Below are 14431 nucleotides of genomic sequence, written 5' to 3' on the forward strand. Positions count from 1 at the left end.
ATTCTTTATATGTTGCAGAGCTAAAACATTGATTGTAATGATAGGTGCACGCAAGTGTTATTGTGAAAGAAACCAAACAAATTCAGAATGGGATTGTCGATCTAGTGGCTCAATATAACATTAGGAAACTTATTATGGGATCAGCATCCGAAAAGTAAGTCATTCCACTGATGTATATTTTTTTTTCTTCACAAATTTCTTTATTCTCAAAATTGACAATCTCGATAAATATTTTACAAATTTGTATCAGTTTAGGCCATGAATTAACACAGAAATGTGGAATTACTGGACTGCCTGTTTTTGTCATTAGTGCATTGCAAAGATATGCATGATTAAAATAGATCTTATAGTGTTTTTCCATGAAGGGAACGGAGTAGGGGGGAATGGAAGTCATTTTTAAGTCAGGGAACTTCACCTACTTTTAGCTATCTTGTTTATTTGGATAGTAGCTACTGGCAGAAAATAATATCACAAACATTAAATTTCTTCCTCTTCTTTCATCCTTAGTAAACAGGAGAGAACTTGACAAGTTCATTTCATTGCCATGTTTTTCTCTCCTATTCCTAGCCAAGTAAGCATGCCATTAGTGTTATTCAATATGTAAATTTTCATTTAGGCCAATTGAATGTGTTGCACCCAATAAGATTTAACTCATTCTGGATCTTTTTTCTCATTAATTGAATTTATTTTATAGTATATATTGCCAGTGAATGATATAATAATACTAAAATTTTGTGATGAAATTTTTTGTTACTGAAAATTTTATAAACATTAGCTGTAGCTTACTGAAAATGCTTTTAGTGACAAACTATTGTGGTTAAAAGCTTACCTTACTGTAGTGTCTACTAAAGCTGAGGTGCTTATGTTCTTTTATCCGACCAGCAGAAGTTGAGGTGGCATATTCTTGATTGATGGTTTAACTGTCCACGGCATCCGGCTAGAACACTACCAAAAGATCAAATATCAAGCAACGACCAGCAGTGGTCTCCCATCTCAAGGGAATAATAATACCCTCCTTTCTACTAGGAAGATACTTTCTTGCAGGCCTTTGGACATAATGCTTAGCATGAAACTTGCTTATATGGACAAACCTGCTGTTGTTCATCAGGCCCTTATATTTTCCCACTTTTCAGAACTATGCAAGCTTCAATACTAAATTGATATGTGACTTGAACCAACAGGCCATGGCATAAGTCAAGGCTCAGTACTCTGATATCAAATTGTCATGAGGTTATTGTTTCATGAATCCCAGGGTATGAAGGGCTGAACCACTCGCTCACTAAGGGAGTTGGAAATAAGAAATTGTCTGCCTAGTATGATCCCAAAGAATACTTGGTCCATTGAAGGTCGTTTAGCATGGGGGATTGGTTACGGAGCCCATGGTGCACTCACACCATCCTACCTTAGAACATGCATCAAGCCAAGTCTATTAATATTTTCCTGTTTTAAGAATAAAATCTTGACACATTGACAAACTTAAGCTTATTAGCGTGCTAATAACTAGAAGTATGAGTCATTCTTTTTTTTTTGATCTTGATGTTGCATCGTGCTAGTAATTAGAAGTATGAGTCTATTCATTCAAAATCAATTTTGATATTATATATCGGACGATTTATTACGGGTCTTTCTAAGCAAATTAACAGTCTGCTTATAATTCAAAATTAATTTTAATACTAATTTCACATTTCTACTATAAAATTGTACATTTTAAAAAATAATCTTAATATAACAAAAAATTATTAATGGCCTATTAGCTCAGTTGGTTAGAGCGTCGTGCTAATAACGCGAAGGTCGCAGGTTCGAGACCTGCATGGGCCATTTAATTTTTAGTCTTATGTTGTTTATATCGCCTATTTTGTTATGAATCTTCTTGGGCAATTTAATTTTCATTAAATAGGTTGGATATCACTTTTTTAAAAAAAATACTATTGTCAAACTTATATATTTTACATTTCTATTTTAAAATTATAAATTTTTAAAAACTGTTTGTATTATTTTTAAATAAAATTTTGACATTTCAATAAAATATCAATACTAATTGGTATTATTTTTAAATAAAATTTTGACATTTCGATAAAATATCAATGACTTATTAGCTTAGTTGGTTAAAGTGTTATGCTAATAACGTGAAGGGTTCGAGACCTGCATGAGTCATTTATTTTTTGATCATATGTTGTTTATATCGAACGGTTTGTTATGAACCTTCCTCAGCAATTTAATAATCTGCTTCATTAAATGAGCTAAATATCACTTCAAAAAAATACTATTATCTAATATTTATTTCATATTGTATAATCAATGGTTTATAATTTTAATATTAATTTTACATTTCTACTTTAAAATTGTAAATTTTTGACATTAAAGCCTTCTCCTCGTGAAGTTGTGACATAGTTGATTCTACGAGGAATAGCACGCGTCAAAAGGCTAGTCGGAAGTTACCTCGACAAGGTCCCTCCGATGCTTAAGTCATCATAGCCATGGAAAGACGAAATGATAAAGATTGGAGTAAAAGTAGATGAGATCAGATGATGATGATCATACATTCTTGAGAGAATCCCCCTTTACCTTATATAGGGATAGAAACCCAAGGGATGCACATAGAAGCCCAAGGGACACACCTTAAAGGGCACCATTGTAACCACCATATCCCTTTGCATTATGGTTACTATCATATCCCTTTGCAGGTCGAGAGGTTGGCATGTCAAGAAGTCGGGAGGTCGGACTGCTCGACAGGTCGGCTATGCTTGGGAGGTCGACTCTACTAGGACGGTCGGGAGGTCGGGAGTTCGGCTTTGCTCAACAGGTTGAAAGATTGGCTCTGTTTGGTAGGTCTGGAGATCGGCTTTGCTGGGGGGTCGGACTACTCCGCAGGTCGGCTCTGCTCAGGAGGTCAAATTGCTCGACAGGTTGGGAGGTCGGCATGTCGAGAAGTCCAGAGGTCGAACTAACTCAGATGGATACAACAACTTGGGGTGGGGCCACGTAAGTGCATCATGTTGACCTAGAGCCAACTAGATACTGACGACATCACAAGCCCCCCTCTAAGTTGACTCGAGGAGCGGTAGTTGTACGAGACTCGATTAGAATGTAGAAGACTGCAGGATGTAACATCGAACTGATGAGGTTGCCTGCTGGTCGCAAAACTAGAGGGGAAAGACATACAATTACCATCTAAAATTAAATAAGCATAACCGGACTTGGTACGAAGATGTTGGCTCTAGAGCCTGATGACGCTAAGGTGAAAAACTCGATCCGCAGCTAAGTCATAGTCAGAAGAGTAAATGACAACTTACTCTTGGAGAGATGAGACAGGATGTTAATGGACGCTTGTATCCTTGATAAAGGGAAAGTGGGTGGACGCCTTTGTTTGAGACAAAGGGAAAGAGAGGTTGTCTCTGTTCGAGACAGAGGAATTGTTGGTGGACGCCTTTGTCCCAGATAAAGAGGGAAAGAGAGGTTGTCTCTGTTCGAGACAGAGGGATTGCCGATGAATGCCTTTGTCCGAGAAAAAGGAAAAGAGAGGTCGCCTCTGTCCAAGACAAAAGGATTGCCAGTGGATGTCTTTGTCCGAGACAAAGGAAAAGAGAGGTTGCCTCTGTCCAAGACAGAGGGATATAAGTATTCAATCCACGATCAAGTTTGAGTCGGGAGAGTAAGCATCGATCCTAAGATTTAAGATATAAGTATTTGAAAATCTCATAAAATGATCTCAGAAAATAAAAACATAAGTTTATGCATCAAATGACTTGCTCTTGATCATCTTTGTGTCTTCCAGCACTTCAACCAAATTTTTTCCAACAACATAACAATTAATCAGTGTAAAAAAGAATGTGAGGAAGCATACTCCATTTGAAAAACACAATAGTAGGCAAGAGGAGGAGCTGTTACGTCAAGGGTGAGTCATCCATAGAGCTTCCACGTGAGAAAAAAAGGAAGCAAAAAGTTATCTCCATATAAGAAACTAAACATAACAGAGAGAACGAATTTAAATTGAAAAAAAATTAATTAAAGGACATAAGAAGGAGAAAAAGTTACTTGTTAATACGCATTCATTTCCATCTTATGAAGGATATGCGGCTTCTGTCCCAAAGAAGATGCTCCTTTAGCTCTTAATGACGGTGGATTAGGGTTTTTGGAACCTACCAAGATGAACAAATTAATAGATTTGGTTGGACGGTCGGGGAAGACCATCGGAGTGGTCGTTGTTGGTTATTTTTTCAATCTTCACATCTTTGACCTCAACATCTTTCACCTATTTTTTCATAGACGGCATCAAAATGTTACAGCGACAGAAATCTCATTGCAATGAAGCGGTGGCAAAAATCCACCTCTCACCAAAGAGTAGTGATGTCAAAACCTTCTCCTCGTGACGTACCCTTCTCCTTGTGACGTAATCGATTCTATGAGGAATAACACGAGTCAAAGGGCTCGTCAAGAGTTACTCCAACGAGATCCCTCTGATGCCTAAGTCATCATGGAGCCCCAAATAGTATAATGGAAAGACGAAATGATAAAAACGGAGTAAAAGTAGATGAGATTGTTGATGATCATACCTTCTTGAAAGAGTCCCCTTTACTTTATATAGGGATAGAAACCCAAAGGATACACCTCATGGAGACAAGTTCAAGGGGCACATCTTCTTAAAGGGTATCATTGTAACCACCATGTCATTTCGCATTATGGTAACTACCGTGTCCCTTCATAAGTCGGGAGGTCGACATGTCGGAAAGTTAGGAGGTCGGATTGCTCGGTAGGTTGGACCGCTCGACAAGTTGGGAGGTTGACATGTCGAAAAGTCGAGAGGTCGACTCTACTCGATAGGTCGGTAGGTTGGCTTTGCTCGGGAGGTCAGGAGGTCAGACTACTCAACATGTCGGCATATCAGGAAGTTGAGCCAGGAAGACACATTTGTGATCCATTGCTTAATCCAGAATGTGCACCCCATCATTTTTTTGCTGCTGAGCCGCAAGGAATTAGAATATTGGATCACACTAGCGATTGCAATAATGCAGGTGCTTCTGTCCTTCTACAATCTCATGCCCAAGAAAAGGCCCTACTCAGAGAAGAAGCTTCAGGGGAATTGGAGTTCATCCAGTCATCATTGGACGTTCTCGTGATGGAAAGACAGAAGATCGATAAGCAGGAAAACATCGTGATCAACCAGTTCGAATCTTTAAGATTCCCACGGCCACTAAATACTCAACATTCTCCAGAGTCAACATCTGAACTCGTCAAGGATATGGAGCAGCTATCTATCGAGGAAAGACCTGTTCCTCCTTTCTTCTTCTGCCCAATCCTCCAGGCAAGTGAAAGTAATAAATGTTTGATTAAATTAGACTATTATTGGTCATTTTCATATAAAATGATCTCTTTTTAAATAACATCATTCTTTTAGGACGAGTGGTTAGTTAATTAACTTGAACAGATGTAGTAGTAGATAATAATCGATGATATTACTACAATGCAGGAAGTGATGCATGATCCACTGGTGGCAGCTGATGGATTCACAGGTGGACAATATGATCAACCCAGTTCATCTACTTAGTAACATGCTTACTTCTTTTTGTACATAAAAGAGGAATAGATTCTCCTCGTATTTCTATTCTTTTCTTTTTCATTTCACTTCTTTTTCTCTCCCAATCAAATAATAAACACACCGTTAAAAAAATAGGATAACGAATTGATCACCTAGTCGATGGTCAAGTGACAAGAAAGTTATAGCATATGTTTAATGATTGTGTTGATGTTCTCTTGTGTTTTGAACAAAGATGGTTGCAAAGTGGCAACACAACTTTGTAACAAGGGCAAAGTCCACAATGGAAGCAAAGAATCTCTTGGCACATCTTTGCAACAAATCACTAAACCTTGAATAAACTTGTTAAACAAATTTCGGTGAAGTTGAAATAATATCCTCCTCCGTGGTCAACTGTAACTTCTCAATTTACCTCCTTACAAATGGTCGTGGGACTGATCGTATGGAGTCGCTGGGGTGGCAGATTCTATCTTTTACAGAAGAATAAACTTGTTGAAGTCTCTTTACTTTTTGAATTTACTTGATGATCGATGTCGTATGAGGTCGGATTATGAGATCGGATCGTTCATCTTTAGAATTAATCAAATTGTCCATGTTCAGAATTACCTGAAAAAATAATTTAAAAAATAAATAAACTTGTTAACTAGAGACAAAATAAATTACATAATTCAGTTTTTGCCTTAATATTTAGCTTGAGTTACGTGCATAATTGTTGAATGACACGTTCTGCTGCTGCTGTTTGCAGCCTTCCCTTTCACGTCGCGTGCCACGAGAGAGGCCGCAGACTTGTGAAGCATAATAATGAGCAGCAGCGGCAAGAGGTTTGGGGGTGGCAGGCCACCGACCGGCACGCCGTCCCTCGCCTGGTCTTGCGTCGTCGTCGTCGCTTCTCTCCTCGCCGGCGCCTCCATCGTCCACAACATCTACAAGCCCGACCTTGTCCTCCTCCGTGCCCTTCCCTCTTCTAGATCTTTTTTTGGAGCGCCTCCTGTTCGACTGAATGCCGCTGAAGCTTAAATCTCGACTTGCAGACTCTGCAGCCGGTGAATCCGCCCCCATCCGCTGAAGCCGAGCGAGGCGATGTCAAATAGCGAGCTGGATCGGTAGTTCGATTGGATCAATCTGGTGGACTCTTTGCTTGTTGGAATTTAAATCGACTTCTTTGTTAGCTGTAGATTTTTCTGTATTTTCGATTAGCGCAAACGATAGAAGGAGTAGAAAAAAAGGAGTGGCCTTTTGGCAGGTGGGATCCAGAAGAGAGCGATAATGCTGGGCTTGAGGTTCCCGAGACCAAAGAGATCGCCTTTAGAGCTGCTCCGATCTACTCTCTTCTCTTGCTCCCTCGTTCTCTTCTCTCAATTCGCCCTCGCATTGGTGCCCTGGCTCTTTCCGTCTATTTCTTTCCTTGCCATGCTCCCGATCGCAGGTCAATCTCCATCTTGCCTGCCTTGAGATGATGACAAAATGGGATCTTTTTTCCCTTCAATTTCTATTGTGTTTTGCAGCTTTGATTATAGCGGTGACGATTCTATTGGGGAGATTTTTGAGGCGTCGATTTGGTGTTTCTGCTTCTGCTCCGGCTCTTGTCCTCTTCAATATACTGTTCATGTGGGGAGTTTATGTTACCATCATCCGAAAAGGTTGTTCAAAATATTTGATTGATCTTCTTCCATATCCTATTTTGTCGCTTTCAATTTCATATCTTCGACCTGTGTTTTGTTGCAGCCATCCCCTCGTTATTGGATGCTGTGCTCAACGCTGAGTGTGCTTTGCTATTGTATGGTCTCTATAGGTGAGTTTCATTTTCATTGTTTTTCTCTATTTTCAGTTTTTATACATTGCCATTGTAAGAAATGGTTTGGTCTTTGGTGATGTGCTGCTGCAAATTTCATCATATACCTTTTTTGTTTGCTTTCTTTTGCCTAGTCGCCAGCAACTTTTAAGTGAATAATCTCTTATAATTTCGACTTGATAATTGGTCTATTATTCACAATTTTTATGCTATATTATACAATGTTAATTGGTAACTCTGTGGAATGTGTGATAATTTGTATTTTTTTCCTTTTAGTTTAATATATTTAACCATTATTTTTGTGTCCATGCATTCTTGTTACCAGTATCAGTCATTGTTTCTGATGATATACTAGTGTCAAAAGATCAAACAAGATATATCAGTGCCATGAACTAAATAATGTGCATTTCATGTAGAGCAAGGGTGGCATAACCAATAGAATTGTATTAACATATGCATGTAACTACCGGGAAATTGTAACCACATATGGCATAATCAAGTGCTTCTTTGATGTGTTTCTATGTTTCATAATGATACTTGGCAGACAAACATAGTTATTATTGTTCAGTGCTGGGCTTCAATATCTAGCAAGTACATTGATAACTTGGTTAACTAATATGCTTTCTTTGTGTTCCAGAATATTCTCTGGTGATCCTGGAACAGTATCATATAACCCTTCCACTTTGGAGTCCGGTCAAAATGAATTTGATACCCTTAAAGTTCAATGCGAGGTTCATATTAATGCTTTATCATTGTTGGGTTTCCCTCAGAAGCAGCATTGCAGTTATTGCTTGTAGACTAAAGTAGCATACTATCTAATATTCCTTGAAGTGCATTCTATACAGTATCCTAGGCGAAGCTGCTATCATTTTCTTTCACATTTCCATGATATTTTCATAATGGATAGTGACTGATGTTGTTTAGGACACTAATATATTCAGTCCAAAATAGTTAGATAATCAGGTAACTGATTGATATGGATTACAGTTTATTTTTATTCACATTGATTTAGAAGTTTTCTCTCAGCAGAGCTCCCCAACACTTCTGAGGGTTAAATATTGTAAAAGTTGTAAGACTAGTATTAAGGGATTTGACCATCACTGTCCTGCTTTTGGGAATTGCATAGGTATTTAACATATTCCATGTTTCAACCTGTTGGTTATGATCTTTTGTGTATGCGTGTGTGTCTGCTTTACTGAGATAAATCACCCTTTTCTGCAGGTAACAAAAATCATCGTTTATTTATTGTTCTTTTAGCTGGATTTCTTATTGCAGAGTCTTCCTATACAATGAGTTCGACTAAGTGTATGTCAACACATTAATTTAACTAACTTTATGTTGTGCAAATTTGTTGTTGCCCAAGGCAATCCATTTCTTAGATGCTTTGAGTATTTTGACTAATTATTATTTGTCTATTGCAAAAAAAATCCAACAGAATCTTTTACATTGATATTGACTTTTGAATAAATTGTGAGGACTTCCTTTTGGTTTATCTTTATGTTGAATAGATCCCCTGATGGTTCAAAAATTGCACCAACTATTATGAACATGCCCTGCCAGTGAGCAAGCAGGTAGTTTATGACCTAGTTAGCATAAGTTAGTCCAAAGTTTCTTTTGGTACACTTCACTAGTTTCTCCTCATCTGTAAGTGCCACCACTGTATCATGGGGTTATTGCTGGGGTACCGCTAGATGAGTTGATAAATTTTTTAATAAGGTGCGTTTAAGATATTGGGTTCAGTTCAAGTGGATTCACATTTGGACCAATTTAAATCAACAAATTAAATATCATATCGGTGTTCCCATAGTCTCCAAACCTTCAATGGTTCTATATAGTCACAAGGAAAACTAAAGGGATCCCTGTAATTTACCCAAATTCCAGTATATATCAAGTTGAATGCTTTCTTTTACTTTGCATATAAAAGCAAGCAAATAAGAAAGTTTTGTTTCATATTAAACATGATACATGAGAAACTAACTTTCATGTTCACAAATTTGATCATTACCATCTTATTTCAGAACACTAAGCACTTCTGTTGAATTCAACAAATTGTTATATATATATATATATATATATAACATTGGAATTTGTACTGTCAAACTTTTAGAAATAACTGATAGGCAATGCTAAGCATTTATCTATTTTTGGATCAAAATAGACGATATATTGTCACATTGTCTTTATTGGATTACTAGTTGTTCGTATCAGCCTCTTCAAATCTGATTCTACTTGGATACATGTAAATTGTGTAGCCTATTAAAATTCTGAATTCTTATGCCTTAATTTAATTGCGGAGATCTTTGAAATAATTACAGATTGTTTAGTTTATAAGATTTTTTATATGCTTTTTTTTTGTGTGCGTGTGTGCGTGCACATGTTCTCATGCTTGTGCTTGTTGAGATGGATGTGATATTTGCACAAAGATTTACTTTGAATTTGTGTTGTGCACTTGTGCTTTCTTTCTTCTTTAATTGTCAACTGTTATAATTTTATCCTTTGGCCTAATTTCATAATTTTGTTCTTTCTTTTGCCATTTACAGTTCTCACAAAATCTGCAGATGCACAGAGGATAGAGGTATGCTCATAGTGTTTGTTTTGCATATTTTATACAATTAGTTGTTTGCCTTGTGTGGTAAATCTGATCCTATTGCATTCCTTGACATGCATCATAATTAGTTCCATGAAGTGTGAAAATGTCAAGTCAATTCCTTTATCATCGTATAATCTGGATGCTATAATTGTGTAGTAGAAACTCTCTGGTTTGACCTCTACTGGCTCATTGTCAAGAGGTCATATCTCTTGTTGAATACCATCAAAAGATCTCATAGAGCATGATTTTTCTTTATTTGTAACTGCACTGATTCATCAATAGTCACTTGTAGCTGGCTTGTGTATATTTTTTTCCAAATGCAAGGAAGTATCCTTATCAAACTTATTGTTCTGACGCAATTCTATAAAGGAATATTGCAAAAAAATTTGAATGCTACACAATGTCATCTCACCCACAGTCCACTTCTTGTATGTACTATGTGAAAGAATCATCTTATATGACCATATACGAACTTTATATTGTCCATTTTGCTTTACACGAACTATAAGTCAACTATCAACAATTATCTGATAAAATAGTGAATTTATGATCAAGTTTTACATTTCTACAGAGCATCCTTGCAAATTGCTTGGTCATCAGTACAATGCTTTTCTGTATACTCCAAGTGCTATGGCAGGTTTGATGCCACAGACTATCACTGTTTTTCTTTTTAAATATTTCGTATTGCTTCCACAACAGGATTAGGTAGAGATCAGTAAATTCAATAATCTACAACATTTGACCAGATAATGCTGATGAATAAATGTTCCTAGTTTGGTAAATGCTGTCCTTATCCACCCACCTACTAGTATCACAGGTTGGAAAATTATTATTATTTGGTTAGACAACCTCGAGAATTTATTTACAGTTCACTTTTTGGCAATACTAGCGTCTTGGATATAATCATTTTTTATCTCCTTTATATTTTAATTCAGTGTCACTTCCTATCTGATACTGTGTCTTTGAGAATTAGAAGTTCTAAAAGGCAAACAACCAACAAAACATTCTTTCTGAATTATCTGGAAGTGCAATCACACAGAATGCAAGTCTGTTTTGTAACTTTTTTTCATAGTTAATTTGAGTAACCTCATAAATTGAATTGCCCCTACCTATCTACCCGTAGTCTTTTTATTGTCTGTTCCATTTTGTGGGGTGTCTTATGTAGAGTTGTCGGGATTGTGTAAGGACCTAAATGCCTAATTACATCTTGTTCAATCACATATCCCAGCTTCAATATGCACACTTATTATGACTCGGAGGCATAGACCTAGCTCTAATACCATATTGAATTGTTGTGGAGCCCATGCTATCCCATATCAGTCATTTGAGAGGGGGGTATGCTGTGGGCCACCGCATTTGTCCGTGGACTAATGAGGTGGAGCATCCTAACTTCAACATTGTGAAATATTTCATCAGAGCATCTCCTAACCTTTTATTTCTGTTCTTCAACTACCTAAATTTTGTCACAATTTTGGTGGAAAAACATAATTGTATATTGTCATACAAATCAATTAAATCTCCTTCTATTATGTGGGAAGCTACGAAAGAGATTATCTTAGAGTTAGTCCACATTGAACTCTTGACTACAAAATTCTTATGAACTGAGCCAATTCCACCAAAAAGTGTCTTGTTGCTTGGAGTGCATACCCTAACTATTTGTGGGAAGTTATACTCATGGCTTAATCACACTTTACTCGCTTCAGTATGTTTTGATTCATTCCACTTGCATCATAGAAGCCTATCAATAACAACATTTTGTCAGAGCTATCGATCTCAACAACCACTCTCCACCCTCATTGAACCAGGTTGTTATAATTTGGGGACGTCCACATGAATCCAATCACTCTGTTAAGCGCTTTGCAAGACTATATGAATTCATAATGGTGATGTTTTCTCCAGATACTGCACATAACATTTTGGAGACCTGAAATTTGAAAATCATTTGCAAGATCACTAGCTAGGCATGTAGGGATACTTAATGACAGAAGAAAACTTATTGTCTAATACTCTAATGGCTAAGCCTTACTAGTTACTTGTGCTAATTGTACAGATGTTTATCTAAACATGATCACGCTGTTTGATTGCCTTTTTTTCTCCGATAAAAGATTACAAGTGATAAAAGAATATTGGATACTCTACCAGGAGTGATCTTAATGTTCACCTTTGACCTTCCACTCTAGCTCATAGAATATTCAATTTCATATGATTTTTGGATTTCATAGCATTTCAATCCCTATTTAATCAATTAATTGACAGATCAGTTAGGTCCTATTTAGCATCAGCATGTCTTATTTCAAAAGTGCAATAAAAACATAGAATGATATTGATAAATTTGTAATATTATCTGGTGTTTATGTTCTGGTTAATCGACTCCGGAAAATAAAATTGAACTAGACCTTAAAATGATTATCGGTCCAAATCATTTGAGAAGATCAACCAGGAGAGAATGGGAAAATGTAATGATAATGAAAGGACTTTTGATATTCCAGTGTAATGCTTCTTCACTATCAAATGTTTCTGTTTAATTTCGTATTCAGTTTTCTGCTCATCTTCAAATGTAATGATTATTGGTTCAATATGCTTCTACTTTGTGTCTTCAATAAGTATTTAGGAATATTCATTCTATGTATAACTAAGAAAACTTATTTCAATTGTTTACTAGGTGGTGTTCTTGATATGGCACATTTATTGCATTTGTTTCAACATCAAATCAGAGGAATGGGTAAATTGTCTCCAATTTCATAATGCTTCCCTTCAAACTAATACTTATCCGAACTGAGGCAAATCTGATGCAGATTAATTGGAAGAGATACCCTGAATTCCAACATATTTTAGAACCTCAACCAGGTCCTCCTAAATGTACATATTTTCGTTCATCTCGCGAATACATTTTTTTTATTAGATGATGATTTAGTTCTTTTGAAATTTATTAGGAAGTCCCCTCAGGGAGACCAGGTTCGCCATTCCATATGATAAAGGTCTGCTTGGCAACATTCAAGACTTCATAAACTCCAAGGTTTAGAACATCTGAGATTATCTACCATTTTTAATCTTTGGTATTATTATCTTATGAATGCATAAAATTAAGGAGAGTACCAGCCATTGATCAATGTGATGTTTGAAAGATTTTTACAGAGTTTAATACATGCTGACTAGCTTAAGAACATGTACCATGGATCTCACTTTGTTGGGATCCAAATGCATCAGTTTCAGCAAGAAAACCATTGAATTTTTAGTCACTTGAGATCATCAAGTATTATCATTACTTTGGACAGTTCGTGGAGTTTGTAAATGGCAACCCCAATAAACACTACCAAGAGAACAAGCTTCCAATATCCTGTATCTATTATTTTTTTTAAACTACAGGAGAAATTAGTTATGCTAAAATAAGTAGATTTATTAGTAATATAATACGTTAATAAGATAGGAAATTTATCTTTAATGCTGTAAAATTACTTCCTTTTCTTTCATCTAAAAGCATGCTGTTGAGGTGATAATTGTGAATCTTGATTTTTTTAAATAAAAAAAAAATTCACATTGTATCTGTAGTTATGATATGCTAGAGCTTATATGAATTTTGAGACGCTTATAAGAGTGTTGCAAGTGGTGTATACTCATGTATTTGGATTTGAGAGCATCAAATGCATCAGTCTGATTGAATTTTCATTTATAATTTTGATATCCTACGCCTCTTATCTGCGATAAAATATTTTAAACGTTTGAAAGTATTTCAAGTATCCGGAATAATTTTCGACGTCCAAAATAAGAACAGTATTATTTTATATTTTTTTTACTTATGATTAAGTTATTTAAAAAAAATTTAGGATTTAGATGTTAAATTATAGATTGGCTGGCTCAACCGGTTGATTTGAGAGCATCAAATGCATCCAGTCCGATTTGACAAAAACAACTGGATTTATTTGTAAAAATTGTTTAATTTTCTTTCTTCTGTGAAAAAAAACTAAAAAAAATAAAATCCACCGTCCGCAGTTGATCTCACGACAAACTAACTATTGAATCAGCACATTGCATACGAATCCAGTTTCCAGATGAGCTGGCTTGATATATTGTAAATGTCGTTAATACAATAATACTAGTTAATATGAATATAAAGTTTTATAAAAATATATTTTAGACTAATTTATTAAATTTTAATGTATTGAAAGGTTACTTAATTTATGTATAAAAGTTAATTAGGCAGTGTATAGAAATTATTATTATTTTTTATAATTAATATTAAATTTTATAATGTAAATATTTGTAATAAGTTATAAATTTTAAATGAAAAATATTCTATAATATGGTAGAATTTTCTCAAAACTTAACATATATTTTTCAAAAACTAATACTTATGTATATAATCAATCAATATTTTTTTATGAATTTAATTTGTAAAACTTTTAAGTTTTAATTACTTCATATATTATAGTATAAATACTAAATAATTATCTTTTCATGATCAATCAACACCAATACACAGAATATTTTCTCTTATTTTTAATTATAGTATTTCATT

At 35.5% G+C, this 14431-nt stretch overlaps 1 protein-coding gene and 1 non-coding gene across 5 annotated transcripts; both read left to right on the top strand.

Moving 5' to 3' along the window:
- Positions 1-1744: 1744 nt before the first annotated feature.
- On the top strand, positions 1745-1818 carry TRNAI-AAU (transfer RNA isoleucine (anticodon AAU)). The gene has a single exon. It is a non-coding gene; the product is annotated as a tRNA-Ile (tRNA).
- Positions 1819-6634: 4816 nt separating this feature from the next.
- On the top strand, positions 6635-13081 carry LOC141847121 (uncharacterized). Of its 4 annotated transcripts, none has more exons than XM_074735100.1 (11): positions 6635-6959; positions 7039-7173; positions 7259-7325; positions 7963-8056; positions 8352-8451; positions 8547-8630; positions 9866-9900; positions 10487-10552; positions 12578-12637; positions 12711-12762; positions 12849-13081. In XM_074735100.1, the coding sequence occupies exons 1-11, from the start codon at positions 6800-6802 to the stop codon at positions 12935-12937; spliced, it is 942 nt and encodes a 313-aa protein (XP_074591201.1). In that variant the 5' UTR covers positions 6635-6799; the 3' UTR covers positions 12938-13081. The 4 variants fall into 4 exon arrangements, with proteins under 4 accessions (XP_074591201.1, XP_074591202.1, XP_074591203.1 ...); XM_074735101.1 differs by having other exon boundaries at positions 8355-8451; XM_074735102.1 differs by having other exon boundaries at positions 12711-12774; positions 12849-12932.
- Positions 13082-14431: the final 1350 nt, after the last annotated feature.

Source organism: Curcuma longa, chromosome 16, assembly GCF_044706935.1.
Source record: "Curcuma longa cultivar G26 ecotype Majalengka, Jawa Barat chromosome 16, ITB_CL_G26_1.1, whole genome shotgun sequence".
In the NCBI taxonomy this organism is placed as follows: Eukaryota; Viridiplantae; Streptophyta; class Magnoliopsida; order Zingiberales; family Zingiberaceae; genus Curcuma; species Curcuma longa.